Raw genomic sequence first — 17,860 nt, 5'->3', positions numbered from 1 at the left:
AATTTTTTCCAAGACCTTACATACTACAGACGTCAAGCTAACAGGCCTATAATTACCCGGATCACTCTTATTCCCTTTCTTAAAAATAGGAACTACATTAGCAATCCTCCAGTCATATGGCACAACCCCCGAGTTTATCGATTGCTTAAAAATTCTCGCTAACGGGCTCGCAATTTCACGCGCCAGTTCCTTTAATATCCTCGGATGGAGATTGTCCGGGCCCTCCGACTTCGTCCCATCGAGCTGTTCAAGTACGGCCTCTACCTCAGTTGCGGTAATATCCACTTCCATATCCACATTCCCGTTTATCATCCCTCCATCATCGCAAGGTTCCTCACTAGTCTTATTAAAAACTGAGGCAAAGTACTTGTTTAGATGTTGGGCCATGCCTAGGTTATCCTTAACCTCCATTCCATCCTCAGTGTATAGCGGCCCCACTTCTTCTTTCTTTGTTTTCTTCTTATTTATGTGGCTGTAGAACCATTTACTATTGGTTTTGATTCCCTTTGCAAGTTCCAGTTCAATGCGGCTTTTAGCCTTCCTCACTTTATCCCTACATGTTCTGACCTCAGCAAAGTAGCTTTCCTTACTGATCCTGCCTTCCTTCCACTCCCTGTAAGCTTTCTGCTTTTGTCTAATCCCCTCTCTGAGTTGTTTGCTCATCCAGTTTGGCCTACAACTCCTGCCCATGGTATTTTTCCCCTTTCTCGGGATGCAGGCTTCCGACAGTCTCCGCAGCTGTGACTTAAAGTAATTCCAGGCCTCCTCCACATTTAAATCCACTAATTCCTCCATCCAATCCACTTCCCTAACTAATTTCCTTAACTCTTTAAAATTAGCCCTCGAGAAGTCAAAAACCCTAATCCCAGATCTACATTTGTTTATCCTTCCATCTAGTTTGAACTGAATCAGCTCATGATCACTCAAACCAAGGTTGTCCCCTACCACCATTTCTTCTACGAGGTCCTCACTGCTCACCAACACCAAATCTAAAATGGCATCCCCTCTTGTAGGTGCTTCAACTACTTGATGAAGAAATCCATCCGCTATCACATCCAGAAAAATCTGACCCCTATTATTCTTGCAAGAACTCGTCCTCCAGTCTATATCCGGGAAGTTGAAGTCCCCCATAATCACACATTTCCCCTTTGTGTTTACTTCATTAAAGACATTAAAGAGGTCTCTATCCATATCCCAATCCGATCCTGGCGGTCTGTAGCACACCCCAAGCACTATCTCAGGGGAAGCTCTAGTTGCTTTTTTACCCAGTGTGATTTTTGCCCAGACAGACTCTGTCTTATCTATTCCATCGCTTCTTATTTCACTACATTTAATTCCATCATTGATGTACAAGGCTACTCCACCACCTTTGCCTTTCTTCCTGTCTTTTCTAAACAGCTCATAGCCTTCAATACCCGTGCTCCAGTCATGAGTACTATTCCACCAGGTTTCGGTAATCCCTATAATATCCGGCTTCACTTCCTGCACTAGTAACTCCAGTTCCTCCATCTTGTTACCTAGGCTCCTCGCATTAGTGTACAGACCTTTTAATTTTCGGCGTTTGGAGTCAGTGACATTCTTTCCCCCGTCGTGCACAAACTATCTACCACCAGCATCACCCGTGACTCTGGTTTCTACTCCACTATTCCTCCTTGGATCAAATCTTGGGGTCGCAAGGGTATCCCCGCTCACTTTGTTTACTTCCCTCTCCAGGTTATATTCTGGCGTGGAGATCTCTCGAACATCTCCCAACCATCTCCCCCAACTTCCTAGTTTAAAGCCCTCTTGATGAGGTCGGCGAGCCTCCATCCTAGAATTCTATTTCCCTCCTTGCTGAGATGAAGTCCCTCCTGAGCGAACAGTTGTCTATCCGTAAATGCTTCCCAGTGACTGTACATCCCAAAGCCCTCCTTATAACACCACTCCCTGAGCCATCTGTTGATCGCCATAATCTTGTCACTCCTTCGTCGCCCCGCTCTAGGAACCGGCAGAATCCCACTGAAGATCACCTGAGCCTCGATGTCTTTAAGCCTCTTCCCCAGTCTGGCACAGTCCTCCTTGATACAGTCCAGCGAGTAACTAGCCGTGTCATTCGTTCCCACATGAAGGATAATCAACGGATTCTTTCCCGCTCCCGCTAAGATCGTATTCAGCCTCAAGTCCACATCCTGTATCTTAGCCCCTGGCATACAGCACACTCTTCTGTTCTCCCGATCAGGTCTAGTTACAGGCCTGTCTACTCTTCTCAGTAAAGAGTCTCCAATCACGTAGACTTGCCTTTTCCTGGCGACAGTGCGATTCTCCGGTCTATCCCCCACAGCAGCTGGCCGCGATTCCTCTCGATTTGAATTCGCCCTTACAATCCTCCTAGGGCTCGTACCTGATGTCGCCTCCAGTGACTGCTCCCCTCCTTCTGCAGGACTAGCTGCTTGCCTCTTCTTCCTCGCCCTTTCTCCTTCAGCAGCCTGCTGTGTTCCATCTTCATTTCCCAACTCAGCAAACCTGTTCCTGAGTTCTATTTGTCCATCGCTGGCCCGTCTTTTCCTCTGCCTGGTTCTCCTAGTGACATGCTTCCACCGTCCACTTTCCTCACCCAGCAGTCCCTCCTCAGAGTCCTTAGGTCCTGCTTTTATCTGCTTGTCTGAGCTTGTCCCCTGTGCCTCATCATGTCTGTGTTCCATCATCTGCTCAAATCCCCTTCTAAACTCAGCCAGAGTTTCCACTTGCATCTCCAGTCCCCTTACCTTTTCCTCCAGCAGCTCTATCAGGCGGCACTTCATGCAGATGAAACTCCTTTCAGGTGCTCCCTCTAGGACCATGTACATGCCGCAGCTACCGCATCCAGTCATCCTCAGTGTGTCTGCACCTGCTGCCTCTGCCTCCATCGTAGCGCTGCAAATCTGTGCCTGGCAATCCACAGTTCACACCGCACCGCAGGCCTATTGAATTTTTCTCCTTGGTTCAATTCTTATTAGTGTTACAACTTCAAATTCACTAAACACATTTTCATTCCTTTTCCAAATGATCTTGGTCTCCATGGACAGAAGTCAATAACTTGGCAAGTGTCCAGTGAAGTGAAAGGAAGTACACTGAGAATAGCTGTGACATTACTATGGGGGTAACCATCAAAGCATGACGCTCTGTAGCAGAGCTCCCAGCCCAGGCCCCACTATGAAGTTAGCTGGGATCCTAGACAGGGATGTGTCTTGCAGCACTTCCTAATCAATCAGTGCTACACCCCCAGCCCCACACTGGCCTGCCCCCATCCCAACAATCAATGAAAGAGCCCCAGGCCCACATCAACTTTGCATCTCCAGCCCCACATCATTCTGTTGACTCTCATTTCACCTAGGATCCTCATGCAGCTTCAGGGAGTCTTTGCCTCCTCTGACCTTTACCAGTGTTGCAGGGAGGAGAAGCAGGCTGACCCATTGTTCACAGTAAAGGTGAGTAGGATAACTCTGAGCTGATCTTTCTGCTCAGTACTGCCCTCTTCCCTTCAATAAGGATGGTGTCAATTGCTCCCTCCATCACTTCTATCTGAAAACAGCTCTGGCCCTTGATGGGAGGGGGGACACACTGTCTGACACCTGCAGCAGCCCTGGTTGGCTGCTGTTCCCCAAGAGGTGGGCAAGTGAGGAAGACAGCCAATCAGAAGGATTGCTCCTAGGCAGGGTTTGAAATGCATGAGAGCTGGAATCTTGAGTCATTCCCAGGCTGGCTCCAGCTGGGGCTGAAATTGTGTCACTGGCCATGAAATCCCAGGCGTTGGCTGCTGTGCTAGGAGCGCTGCAGTGGTGGAGCAGCAGCCCCTGCTGCAGATCCTAGGATGTCGTGACTGAGGGCAGCAGCACCTACAGGAGGAGCAGGAAACATCTCCCTCCAGGACTGGAGTTATAAGTGATGCAGGTGCAAGAGGGTGGGGATGGAAGTGCTATTGCATAGGATACAAGGGAGATGGGGCCCAAGGAGGAGAGAAGAGAGACAGATCAATAGCCAAATGTGCTGCATGACAATAGCAACCAATGATTATTAGATGTGGCTGCATTTCCCTTTCTGACATGATGCTATGGGCAGGAAAAGGCTATTGCAGTAAAATGCTGCTGGAACAGAATCTCCTTGCTGTTGGGTAGAGGCCGAGCAGAGGCTCTTGCTGATGTGACCATTCCAGGTGGTCCCTGGAGGTCAGATAGAGCAGAGATCACTGCATCCAAGCTCTATCTGCCTTTGGTTTTCCGATCAGTTTCTGCACTATGTGAACTGTCATTAAAAAAAAAAAAAAAAAAAGTTGCTTGCCCCTGTAGCAGTAAAAGAAATCTTCCAAATGTGGCACCTTGCACTGCTCTCTGCCTAGGTCCATAGAGACAGCTTGAATCAATCACTCTGAGATGGGCCTTCTGATTCTGTTGGCTATAGAAATTTCTCCATAGTTAACAATGGCATCTCTGATCATTGCAGCAGAAACATCCAGCCCATTGGAGTTGTGGGGAAAGTCCTAATTGGTACCAAATTATAAAACAAAAGCAAAACACAGACTGGGTACACATCTCCAATAATGAGAAGATTTATTGAAGATAACTAATACATGTTCAGGATATGGACCTGGAGAAAAGCTTCATGGAAGGAAGCATCAGGCCTAAGTTCAGGTAAAAATGACATGTTGCCATGGACCCTTGTGATTAGAAGGGTGAAGTGCAATGAAATGGCCCTTTCTGTGACTGAACATAGAGGAAAATGGGAAACGATCACTTGTTCATCGTTCACAACAGTCCTGGAGAAAAAAGTAAAGCAGAAACATCAGCGAGAACAAGGCAAACACAGAATTCATAGAGTCTAGGAGCGGATGGATTCAGTCTTGAATCCTGTGTACAGATGTAGTCTCCACATCTCAACACAAGCATCCCAATTCCTACAGGAACTCTGAGGGCTCCCCCATTGGGCTGTGAGCCCCCACCATTCCCCTCTGGGTTAGTGACCCAGGCTTTCTCGGGAACAGGTGTTATATATAACACCTACAGGAACTTCTATCAACCTCTTTACCCCACCTCGGTGCATCTACTCAGTGCAGCTCCCCACTTACCTCACCTTTCCTCCTGCTCTCCACTCACCACCTTCATCACATTCTCCTTGTATCTGCTCAGTGTCTCCAGCTCTCACTTACCTTTCCAAGGCTATTAGATGCTTTCAGGGGCAGCCTCATTGCAGAGCGATTTGTATTCTGCAACAGCGGTCTCATCTGGAAGGGATGGGAACATTCCCATTGCAGTAAGAAGTCACTCCATCTCTGATGCCCATCACACAAACATCCCCTCCCTGTGGAGTATTCCTGATCCACAGAAGCTCAGAATGGATCTCTTTGAAATCTTCTCAGTTCTAGTTCATCACCTATTCAGTAGCAGGCTTGTAATGCACATTCAGCACAGAAGGCCTGAGCCAAAGCTCATTGCAGTAAACAGGTGTCTCTTCATTGACTTGAGTAGGTTTAGTTCAAACCCCTATTGAGTTCCAAGGCCCTTATCAACCTCCCAGCTGTAGTGGCCCTCCATCAACTTTAGTAAATGCAGTGACACTTCCCCCCATTTGGTGTATGGTCTAAACAAAACCCTCCTACCTGTTTCATAGTAATCGTAGATCAGCACTGAAGCTGGTTTGATGTTGGACACAGGAAGGTCTTGTTCAACTGAGAAAGAGAAACTGAGAGTTGTCCATGAGACCTGGGAATGTGGGGGACAGAGGTCGGCATCAGCTGTTTTTCACAGAACACTGACTCTTCTGTAAAGGGTCAATCCCAGAGGCTGCTAAGCTGTGGTTGGTTCCCAACACACACATCTCCTGTGTGCATGATGCAATCCAGCCCTGGCATCCATTATTTACCTGCCTGTATCAGTCATTTTAGAAACAATCTTAGAGGTTTTTTTTTAATGTTATTGGTTCTAATTTTCCTCTCCTTCCTGTATTGCTGTGATCCTCAGTCATCATGAGTCCCAATACACAGAGCTCAGAGGAAGCAAAAACAACATCTAAAAAGGCCCTAAAATAGCCTAAATCCCAAATGGTCATGACATTGAAGTCTAATGTTTTGCAGTCCCTCCAGGCATAGAAGTGAGGTTGTGCATCCCATGGAGCAGCTGGGAATCTCCCCTTTCCAATGGTGTAAACTCTCCCATTGCTAGTCCTGCAGGGCCTCAGGGGAATCAACTTTCAAGATGCAACACTTTTTTCTGACTAGAAAAACTGCTTCTGGGGCAGGACTGTGTCCTGCTAGCTCCAGTTCTGAGGAAGATGCAGTTTGGTTGGAAGGAAGGTGGAAATTCTCTATGTGGCAGGTGTGAGAAGGAGAAGAAACAACAACATTTCCAGACCAGATCAAACTAGTGCTCCATCTAGTGCAGTATCCTGTCTATGCTGGTGGCCAGCACTGGCTGCTTTAAAGAAAACCTCCTACTGGAGCTGTATGCACACTGGGGAGGTTGCTCCCTGGCTCCCAGCAGTCAGTGACTGAAAGGAGGAAACACTATGTGTGTGTTTTATTTTGAATAAAAGAACAGGAGGCTGCTGGAAGCTGCTGAGGAATTTGGAATGTTAGAATAGTTTCAGGGTAGATGAATTAACGGGCAAAGGTGCATGATCAATGCAGTTTATCACACATATGTGAAGTGGCTATGCATGTATCTTCTACGCAAAATTAAAACCTTATAAACCCAAACCAAATAATTGATTTTCCAGAACTCACACTCTCGAGATAGAAGAGGACGTGGTTTTGCTTGGTTTCTACCTGCATCACTTTCTGATCCTCACGAAGCTTTAGACGAGGAAATGTGGGAAATATTAAAATATTAATAATCACTGAAAGCAAGACACCCCAGAATCTGCAGTAAATGACTGAGCCCAAGTGTTATCTAATGGATAGCATGGGTCACTAAAAATAATCATTACTTGCTAGAGACCCAAGTGTGTAGTGGCTTTGTCAGGAAATGCACATACTTAAACATTTATACAGGAGACAGTCCGTTTGGAATTCCAGTTGGTTAATCTAATTCAGTGATCCTCAACCTTGTACATATTAGGACACCTCCTTCCCCTGAATCTCACTCCCATTTAGCCAGGTTCTATCTGGGAGCTCCATACAATTTAGCAATCTAGGAAACAGGGTAGTTGTGACACCCTGACCCCTGCTCAGGACTCCTGGAGGGTGTCACCCCCAGGCTGATAATACAGAATCTATTCAAGTGCAACTGACACATTAAAATCCCTATGAAAGTTTTTTTTCAGTGCTAACCAGGCCCCTCTTTTTATCCAGTCCATGCTGTAATATTCTGTAACGCCCTTTCCCCCTGAGGTGGCTTATTCATGTGACTGCCATTCCTTACTTTCTGCAGGGATGAACTGACAGGTACAAAGCCAGAGAGCATCTTGACGTCGATAATGGCCATGTTGGAGATATTGCGTTTCCCAGTGTAACTGAAATGAGAGGGACTTGGTCACTCTGGACCATGAGTGTAGGAAACATGACACCTTCGGCTCCAGAGCACACACAGCCTGCAAAGGCCTTTTCAAATTGCATGTAATTGCTGATAATTTATTAACATGGAAGAGGTGTGGAAATTACCAATGATAGATGTTCAAGAAGAGGACAAGTATCCCCAGGGAGGGACAGTTGTCTGGAAAGAGGTGGTATCCCTGGGGCTTGGGGTAAGTGTCTATCAGGCCAAGGCAATTAGTACCCTGAGGCATTTTACACAGACCATCTAATAGCCCTTTAATATTTGTAATCTGTTCCTTCAAAAGCCATCTCGTCTTAACCAGCCAGTTCTTGTCATCCAGGCAATTGAAGGGAGGTTACCTGGTTGAGAGGACGATGTCAAACTTTGCCCGGAAACTGTCTGCGCAGGAAGCATTTGCCGTCTGCACTGAGAGAGAGAACCCAGAAGTCTTATTGGGAAGAAGAATGTTGTATCTCAGGGTTGTCTGAAACAGATGAAAAATGGTAATGAAAATTAGAAATCAGTCTGAGCTATTGACCCACATATTGTGGTGCCTGGCAACTCCTTTTTTTGCTCCATGGACTGGAGAAATCCTGACTGAATGCACCAACTCGCCAAGGGTATCATTTAGTGACTGGAGAACTACTTCAGCAAACCACCAAACTGCCAAGCTCTCCATCAGTAACATTAAAAACCTTCCCTTCCCCACAACAGAAGTTCCATCCAGCTGAACAACGTCAGAAATAAGTGTGCCACCAAGTGGCCAGCCAGAAGTGTGGGGAAAAAAATATTAATCCCCATTAGCCTTTTGATCTGCCTAGGGATTTATAGGGTTCTCATCACCAATGTATCTGCATCTTATAAACTCTGTGCGGTAGGGAAATGCTATCACTGTGACTGAGTAGGACATGTCTGGATCAGATTTATTAATTCTATTGTACACTATGTGTTGAACACTCAGCTGGACTTGTGCAAGGGTAGCCTGTTGCACTGCATTCCAGACAGCCGCCCTAGCTCCTTTCTGAAGGACCATCACTGAAAGTCTGAATGACTGAACTATTGGCCCAACCCCATGGAACAATGGTCTCCACACTGGGCCCACAAGGGCAGGGGGCAAGCGTAACTGGGGGATCTGAAGCATCTCAGTTCAAGCACATGGCTCAGAGTCATGGCCCTATTTAAGAGCAAGATTCTGCTCTGTGCAGGGGCCCATCCACTGCAATATGTAAGAAGGGCTTGAAAGAGAGAGGGCAGGAGAGAATTTCAGGCTAAGCAGAGTCTGACAAACCAGGGACTTACAGAAGGGATGAGATCGGACTCGGGACAGTGTGTCTCAGGGCTTCTGTTATTTTAAAAGATCTGTAACTCTTGAATGCTTTAAAAGTAAAGCCACGATGGTTAAGAAACACCTTTGCTAAGCCTGTATTCCTTACTTTCCTGCCAAAGACCCAGTAGAAGCGCAGAGTCCCTTAGCCTAGTTGGGACTCTGATGGAGTTTGAGTAAGCAACTGGGAGGCTTGAGAGGTTTCAGGATCTAGGGCAGCTGGATGACAGCAGCCCATATACCAACAGATCTGAGCTTCTGAGTGCTCTGGGGAGTCTCGGATCTGGGTAGAGTCTAGTCACTGTTTCTAGCTCTAATAGGCTTGGATTGGGCCCATTCATGACAATGATTGGGCCCACTCACAACAGACTGATGACTATACGGGGGTACTGCACCAGGTTGTAACAATACCCATTTTACAGATGGGAATTGAGACACACAGAGATTAAATGACTTGCCCAAAGTCACATAGGCAACTTTGCCAAAGCCAGGAATTCAACCCAGATCCCCTGAGTCCAGTGCATTGATCACATCACTATCCTTCCTCTCATTGATTGTGTTGTCTGGAGATAGCAAAGTAGGGTCCAAAGTTTGTTCTCCTTTAGTTTGACGTTTGTCTAGGAGGATCCTTTCACCATGACTAGCACTCTATATCGGTTAAGATTCAAGGTGCAGCCACTCCGCAGAAACAAGGGGGAAGTGCTATTCCAAATGGCTTCTGTTGTTAACCTCTTGGCAGTTGCTATTTTAATGGATGAAATGTTTCTAAAGAGAGGTGCACAGAGTTTTGGCCTCTCAGAGTTAGCCATTGTAAACTATAGCAGCTCTTTGGTTTTTTTGACCTCATAATGCTCGTGTTCCAGTTCTGGCTGCATCATACAACGTTTTCCCCATCCATTCAGTGCTGCACTGCTTCACTACAGCTTTTCCTGTGGACCATCCTTGTTGCAGTGATTTACTCAAGGTCACTCTGTGAGTCAGTGGAAGAGACCAGAAGAGGACCCACATCTTCTCCCTCCCATTCCTGTCTTGCAGTCTGAAGACGATAGTTTAAGGACTGAATTCTGATGTGATTTCTGCCAGGGAGATAGGCTCCTCTGGGAGGATGTGAATCAAAAAGCCCAGAGTGAAGCATGTGAGAGCTAGGGACAAGACATGATCAGTAGAAGGGAACTGGCTCTGGGATAGACTGCAAGAGGAGATCAGGTGAATACAGAGCCTGACCATCTTTAGGAAATCCTGCAAAACCTTCGTCTTTGAAAAAAAATCTTTCCACCATTGCAACAATGAGACTCACAACACTGATGGCGCTCATCTATCAAACATCTACAAAACAAATGCCTGCACCCCCCCCAAAAAAAATCTCTGAAAACATCTAACAAATTTACCTATCCAACCACTCAAACTAAAATATCCCAGGCAGATTTTTACCTCAAATAGGAAGATTGCTATTTTTTTGACATGGAAGCAGTTGGATAATACAAAGATGGGCAGTAGTATAAAGCCCTATGACTGACAGATAGGCAAACCAAACTCCTTCAACTGGAACTCAAGTTTTACAAATAAATAGGAGGATGTTTGTGTGTGACACATGTCCAGTTACCAGTCATCACCTGAGAAAAAAACTAATCATGTGTGATACAGAGAAAAAACACCAAGGGCCAATTTTTTCTTTCTTCCTGAACTGGAGTTAAAGAAGTTGATATATTTGTCCAAAGAGTCTTAAGAAAAGAAATAACAGAGGAGGTAGGAAGGAAGGGAGACAGAGAGAGACAAAAGAAGAAAGGCTGTATTATGTGGTGAAGAAGCCACATGCTGAAGGGTAGGGTGAGCACTTACCTGCACAAAGACACATCCGTTGCCATTCACTTCCAGGATATAATTCCCTGGGACATCAGGCAGGGAACTCTGCTGCAACAGTAGCCTGTTCTGGCTATTCACCTCAAAGACTTTCTCAAAAGGCTTGCTGGAGCTGATTTTAACTGTGTTTTGGCCATTCTCAGAGTAGGTTGCTGCACCATAATCAGCCAGCGCTTGAAGAGCAATAACTGTGTCCTGAAAAAGTGTAGAATAATTGTCAATTACAGACACACTGTGTTGGGATACTGCATGGGGTTATTAAACAAATGGTTCCAGTACAGACCAGAGTCATTTCATGGCTCACAAGATTTCAGTGAAGATGAGCCCAAACCCATCCCCAGTTGATCTTGGAAACTGAGTCCTGTAGAACATTAGGGCACACCTCCAGAACACTTCAGTGCACCAGGTGTGTCTGTTAGCAAATCATACACATGTCAGTAATAGGCTGAGAACCAGGGACTAAAGGAATTCTCTGAGCTCCTACCCATGTGAAGATCTAACTGTACCTGTTACTATTCAACTGCTGCCATGTGACTTTCACCTTGGCACATTTAAGACCAGATAGTCTTCTGGGCAGCAGAACTCAACTCTAATGTTCTGTTCCCCCAGCAGATGACATTTACACACACACACACACACACACACACACACACACACCAACCATTTTGCAAGTAGAGGCTGAGGCTAGGGGTGGCAACTGGCAGGGTGTGGGGAAGCGTGCAATCCCTTCATAGCTGCTACTCCAGCTTCTGGAATAGGGTCTGTACTATATGTGGGAGAAAGTAGCCAATGACAGTCCCATTGGCTCTTTCTCAATCTCTAATGCAGCTGGCTTATGAGAGCAGCTGCCTGCGATTTCCTGGGTGTGATTAGAGGGCAGAAGGTAGTTGCTGTACCTGGGTGGAAGAGAAGCCCCCATAGGAATTCTTCTGTCTGATGATCCACTGCACAATCTGTGAGGCGAATGTTAGGTCCTTTCGAGTCCGTTTGGGTTTGTGGAGCACTGACAGCAGCACATAGCAGGTCATCTCAACCTCAGCAGAGGGGGCACGAGAATAGAAAGAGGGGAATGTTTCTGCAGGGGGCTTTACCTCCCGCTCCCAGTGCACTGAGCCACCTGAGAACACAAAGGAGATTGTGAAGAACCAGAAGAGAAGCTTAGTAATTAGTAGTCCGTGCTGCCATGCAGAAGACCCAGTCCCAGTCGCTTTGGGTATGTCTTCTTTTGGCAGCCTGCAGAGTACACAGATGGATAGCCCTCCTAGCACAGGTATAAATAGCAGTGCAGGTGGAGAGGCACTGCTTAGCTGAGCAGAGTACAGACACGCTTGAAAGCTGTGAGTATGTATCCAAGTACTTACCGTACATGGCTTTCTACTTGCCTCCCTGCTGCTGGAGCATTTCCCCACTTCTGGGAAAGACATGGGCAGTGTGGAAAGGTTCTGGCAGGAGCGAGGCAGCAAAGAAAGGCTCTGCCAGTTACCCATTGCTGGTGCTTTTCCTCATCATAGTGCAAGGATCCAGCTGTGGGGACCCCCCCATACACACACAGCCCCACCACCAGAACCTTTCACTGACCCATGTAACTACACACTACAGCATGGATGGAGCCTGCTTTTCACTGTGGTATTCAGCTGCACACACACTACACACCACCAGCAGTGGGATAAAGTGTAGACATAGCATTTCTTTCTCCAGAAGGATGGGAGGACAGTGGAGAAAAAAACTCAGTGCTCTGCGCTCCAGTAGGGGACATAAATGTTTAGGTCTCAGTCCTCTGGCCAGATCCTCTTATGTACACTGGTGTAACTTCAGAGAAACTCCACTGAACATAGAAACATAAGAAAGGCCATAGTGGGTCAGACCAATGGTTCATCTAGCCCAGTATCCTGTCTTCTGACAGAGTCCAGTGCCAGATGTGTCAGAGGGAATGAACAGAGCAGAGCAACTATTGAGTGATCCATCATCCCCTGTCATCCAATCCCAGCTTCTAGCAGTCAGAGGTTTAGGGACACTCGGAGAACAGGGTTGGGTCCCTGCCTATGTTGGCTAATAGCCATCTATGAACCTTTCCTCCTCCTTTTTCATACCCAGTTATACTTTTGCCCTCCATAACATCCCCTGGCAACACAATCCACATTCTTCTGTTTGTTTTAAACCTGCTGCTTATTCACTTTTTTGTGTAACCCTTGGTTCTTGTGTTATGTGAAGGAGTAAATAACACTTCCTTATTCACTTTCTCCACACCACTCATGACTTTATAGCTTTCTATCATAGCTCCCTTCAGTGGTCTCCTCTTTAAGCTGAACAGTCCCAATCTTTAATCTCACCTCAGATGGAAGTTATTCCATATCCCTCATATTTTTTGTTGCCTTTTCTGTACCTTGGCCAGTTCCAGTAAATCCAGTTACTCCTGATTTACCGAAGTAAAGAGGGCAAAATCTGATTCTTACCCCTGGCTCTCTCTCTAGGACTGGGAGAACTGCAAAGGCTAAGTAGAGTGTACCAGGTGTTAAATCCTGCAAGCTTCATTCCTAATCACAGCATCTTCCTTTCCTGAGGTGAGCAGGGAGACAAAGGAGGCTGGATTTGAGACTCTGAGGGAGACTGTTTGGTGCAGTCAAACCTCAACTATCCAAAACAAAGTTTGTTGAAACTCTCCATTATTTGATAGTTGGTTAAGTCTCCTGATGTTCCACTGAAGCTCTGGTCATGGAGAATCGAGAAACTGCGATGCCATACCCACCCAGTGGTCCATCTCATCCAGTAGCCTATCTCTGACCGTGGCCAGAACCAGCCAACTTCAGAGGAAAGTGCAAGAAATTTCTAAGTGGGCAGTTACGGAAGACGTTTTTTCCATACTTTGGGTATGGGTAGTCTTACGCCGTGAAATATAACAACTTAATCCCTTTCAAACTTTGGGGTTTTTTTTAATCCTACCTCATGTAACTGGATATTCTTATTGTCCATATATGCTTCTGATTTTTTATGAATCCTGATAAGTTCTAGGTCTCAATGGGCTCCAGTAGCATTGAGTTCCATGTACTAATTATGTGTTTTATTAATAAGCATTTGCTTTTATCAATTTTAAATTTGCTGCCTTTCAATGTCATTGAATGTTCCCTTAGTCAGGTATTATGAAAAAGGCAGAACAGGAGCACACAATCTATCTTCTCCATATCATTCTTTTATTTCTCCTCTTTCCGTCTCTGCTTTAAATACTCTTTTTTACTCCTTCAATTTACCTTCTAATGGAAATCATCCCATTCCTCTAGTCAGCTTTGTCTTCTATCTCTGACCCCCCTGTATTTCTTCTAGATCCTTTTTAAGACTAGGAGGACCAGAACTGAACACAATATTCCAGCAGACTACTCTGCAGGAGTAGGGATTGAGGATATTTGGATTAGACTGCAATTATATTCGTTTGCCACAAGATGTCACCCTTTCTACAGGATAGTCACATAAAAAAGATAAGGCAGATAGACTGAGAGAAAAGGCTAGAAATAAAGCAAGAGAGACATTGGTCCCAGTTCTCTCCTTCCAGCTACCCTTGATTTGCACCAGTGAAAGGGAGATCTGAATCAGGCCCAGTAAATTCTTATAATTGATAACCAAAAAGTTTGGTGTCAAAGTATTACATAATATTGGACATCTGCATGCACCTATTTGCACAGGAGGAGGACAGCTTGGGAAGCCTGGCTGAGGTAGGGATGTGGGCATCACAGTCAAGGGCTCCTTCAGTATATAGAGAGGAAGGTTAATCTGAGTTGTGCATAAAAAAAAAGCAAAGAGTCCTGTGGCACCTTATAGGCTAATCTTTGCTGCTTTTACAGATCCAGACTAACACGGCTACCCCTCTGATACTTGTTAAAAAAAAAACAAAACACAGATCTGCTCAGCATCTCCATTTCAACTGGCCTACGTATGGGCCTGCCTATCTCCCTATGTATTTCTAATGAGTCAAACTCCATGACAGATAAAGTTACCATGGTTTCTAAATTTGAACACAAGAATTAAAGGTAGCAGTATCATCTAGGTAGGCCCATCTGCCATCAGTGCTAATGTCCCAGAAAAACTAGGTGACACTCACCGACTTTCTTAGCTGATTTGTCCAGCTCCTTCAAGAAGAAGTCACATTTCCCCTCATTGCCAACCAGACAGAAGATATAGGCCAGGAGTGCCTGGATGTAAACTTTGCTGATTTCCTCTCCAGATGCAGCCTCTAAGCAAAACAGGCCATTTCGGACTACGGGGTGCTATAAAGAAATAAATTAGATCTGTGTGCCTGTATGGGATGTACATCTTCACTCAGCCAAATATTTCTGTTCCAGAACATTCCAGGCTCACTTTATCTGGCCACCATCACTGCAGTGAACATGGAAACTTCTAGGTCCAAAAGGATTGCAGAAGGGGCAGCATGACATCCCTGAAACAAGGATTTTCAGACTAGGGAAACATCATAACACAGGACTGCCTTTGGTTTCATTACTGAAGTTAAAATTTGAGCATAAATCAGAGCTCATTCTGTCCCCCTTCCAGCCCACTGCTGCTTCTTAGCTCTACAATAAGTTATTAAACTTCCATTGGCAATATCACATTCTGTAATCATGGATAAACTCAACATTATGGGCCAGATTCTGCTCTCAGTGCCTCCAGTGTTAATTTACACTAAAGTAAATGACGTTACCCCAAAGTCACTGAGATGACAATTTGACTCCATGTCTTCACCGCTGCAGAATATAGGCCAGGAGGAAGCAAGTTCCTCAGACAGAAACAGAACACTGCTAAGACAATGTATGACAAATACAAGTCAGGAAGTCTGACATTTTAGGATCTAAGGCCCAGCCTCTGCTCTCCCTTACACCAACCACTGTAAAGCAAGACACAACTTGTCCCTCATTTTAATGGACTTTTACATTTTTAACTGGTTGCAGCATGTGTATCAGTCATCAGAACTGAACTGGAGCTTACTCCACCTCTGCACATAGTCAGAGATACATGAGTTAACAGGCCAATTTGGATGTTTCAAAGGTCTGCCCTGAACTGTCGCCTGGTTCTGAGTGACTCATGTTTAAGGCTGAGATACAATACCAGCACAAACGGGGGAGAGGGATAGCTCAGTGGTTTGAGCATTGGCCTGCTATACCTTGGGTTATGAGCTCAATCCTTGAGGGGGGCCACCTAGGGATGTGGGGCAAAATCAGTACTCAGTTCTGCTGGTGAAGACAGAGGGCTGGACTCAATGACCCTTCCAGCTCTATGAGATAGGTATATCTCAATTTATTATGAAGAGCCTGACAAGTTTGCAGGCACATCTAACATTTCATTTAATTAGAAATTACACTGAACCATATACTACTGCCCAAGACCCTGTTGACTGTAGTGGAATTTCTGCTTGAAGTCTGGGGGTAGTATGTAGCCCCTTTTCTTTATTAACAGCAACGAATGCATACACATTCCATGCAGACATGTCCCTGTGGGTCATCACTGCCAGTACTCAGCCAATTTGTAACAGATTCTGGGGCCAAACCAACTAACTGAAACCAATTCAGGCAGGATAACAATAGTGAAGGAATCCATACCGAGCTGGGGTGTCCAGCCTCAAGCAAAGCTGTGGTGATGTAGGCTGTGAGTGAAAGCTCATCGTCGACTCCTCCCTGAATAAAACACACAATAGAACTAGTCATTCCGGGGGGGGAGGGAACCGCCCTCTCCTCCCCCTGGGCTGTTTCACTGATGTACTACACCATTGTGTGGTCCCCATATTGTATTATTACCCTGTTATGCCTGGACAGAGTTCAGGATAGCAGTTCTCAAACTGATCACCAGTGTCCGCTGGTCACATTGGACTGGCTCTGCTTCTATTGCTGGCCAAGTTCTTTACAATGAAGAGCCTGGCCAGCTGTGGAAGCAGTTCTTAGGGAAGAAGAATGAGCCTAGCAACCTCTCATAGGGGCAGCTGCTTGCCTAAGAGGATGTGGGAGAGGACCCCCTAGATGCAGCAAACAAAGAACTTCTTCAACTTTGTTCTTCTGTAGTGGCTGAGATAGAGTGTAGGTGCTGGGAGATTGGGGAAAGAAAACAGATTTGTGAGATCAAAGATATGCTTTGGAAAATGAAATCTATTAAACTTTGACATTATTAATTGTCTATATCTAAGAGTTATCCCAGTGGAAAGGGGGAATTGGGGATTAAGGATGCTATTTAGAAGAGGTAAGAAAGTGCTTTTCCAGAGGCAGCACAGGAAGTTCGGCAGGGAGCAGAAATGTGTCACCTTCAAGGCATTGTTGAAGAGTTTCCCAACACTTTGGAAACAACCATTTGACTTCTGTTTGCTTGAGAGCCAGATCAGAGTTTGGGACTGGACACTGTCATCAATAAAGATATAGCGCTTGGCTTGTGCATATGACTTGTATACGAAGGCAGTGAGCCTGAAGGAGAACAACACAGAGATGAGCAGTCACTTGGAGTCTAAAGCATCAAAACTCAATGCAGGTCCCTTCCCCTCCTACACACAGGCCAGGAGGAGAATGAGCGACAGATGATGGGATAGAGCTGTTTCTTTAATCTATCTGTAAAATGCTGACTTTGTGTCCATGTGTATGATCATGTCACCTCAAGTGGGTGAGTCTACAGAGAATAAAAAGGGACCTACTGCCAGTAGCAGCTAAGAGACTTCTCCTTTAGCATCACTGGTAGAGATGTTTGTTCTCAGAGCTTTAGAACTAGAGTTCTAGTCCACGCGCTTTACATGTGTGTTTGATTTATTTAGTGTGTGTCTTTCATCTGCAGCTCATGGATTCATTACCAGCCCAGGCCTCAGCCAGCTTCCCAGCTCTCACCATGTGTTTCCTTCTTTATCTCTGGTCCCAAAGATACTGTAGGATCCATCTGGGTGTTTGTATGTCAGCTGCTTCTGGTACCCTGAAAACACACAAGGAGGAGGAAATGTTTCATAATTAAAATCAACAAAATCCCATTTTAATTTGTCATCAAATAAATCCAGAACCCCAATTAGATGAATCAAATGGGGATGAGCCTGAGGGACTGAGGGGAGCAGAAGAACATTTAATTTGCATCAAAGCCTGGGGGAAAGGATCAAGGAGAGCACACTAATGATTGACAACAAAAACCAGCCATTTGGAAGGGGCAGGAAGACAAGATATAAATGGAGTGAACCTCAAACAAGGTG

General features: G+C 45.5%; 1 protein-coding gene across 1 annotated transcript in view; it reads right to left on the bottom strand.

Annotated features, from left to right (window-relative positions):
- Positions 1-4,548: 4,548 nt before the first annotated feature.
- Positions 4,549-17,860, bottom strand: part of LOC127046271 (ovostatin-like) — a 54,010-nt gene continuing 40,698 nt past the window's right edge. The window contains exons 25-36 of the mRNA XM_050943103.1: positions 17,511-17,592; positions 16,943-17,099; positions 16,251-16,325; positions 14,759-14,924; positions 11,565-11,785; positions 10,648-10,863; positions 7,844-7,968; positions 7,371-7,461; positions 6,734-6,802; positions 5,612-5,714; positions 5,162-5,236; positions 4,549-4,771 (exon numbers count right to left, since the gene is read on the bottom strand). Coding sequence (XP_050799060.1) covers positions 5,175-5,236; positions 5,612-5,714; positions 6,734-6,802; positions 7,371-7,461; positions 7,844-7,968; positions 10,648-10,863; positions 11,565-11,785; positions 14,759-14,924; positions 16,251-16,325; positions 16,943-17,099; positions 17,511-17,592 — 1,367 coding nt within the window. The 3' untranslated portion in view covers positions 4,549-4,771; positions 5,162-5,174. The remainder of the gene's footprint in view (positions 4,772-5,161; positions 5,237-5,611; positions 5,715-6,733; positions 6,803-7,370; positions 7,462-7,843; positions 7,969-10,647; positions 10,864-11,564; positions 11,786-14,758; positions 14,925-16,250; positions 16,326-16,942; positions 17,100-17,510; positions 17,593-17,860) is intronic.

The sequence above is a fragment of the Gopherus flavomarginatus genome, chromosome 1, assembly GCF_025201925.1.
Source record: "Gopherus flavomarginatus isolate rGopFla2 chromosome 1, rGopFla2.mat.asm, whole genome shotgun sequence".
Classification (NCBI taxonomy): domain Eukaryota; kingdom Metazoa; phylum Chordata; order Testudines; family Testudinidae; genus Gopherus; species Gopherus flavomarginatus.
Note: the sequence above shows the minus strand (reverse complement) of the source record. Positions and strands in the feature narration are given on the sequence as shown.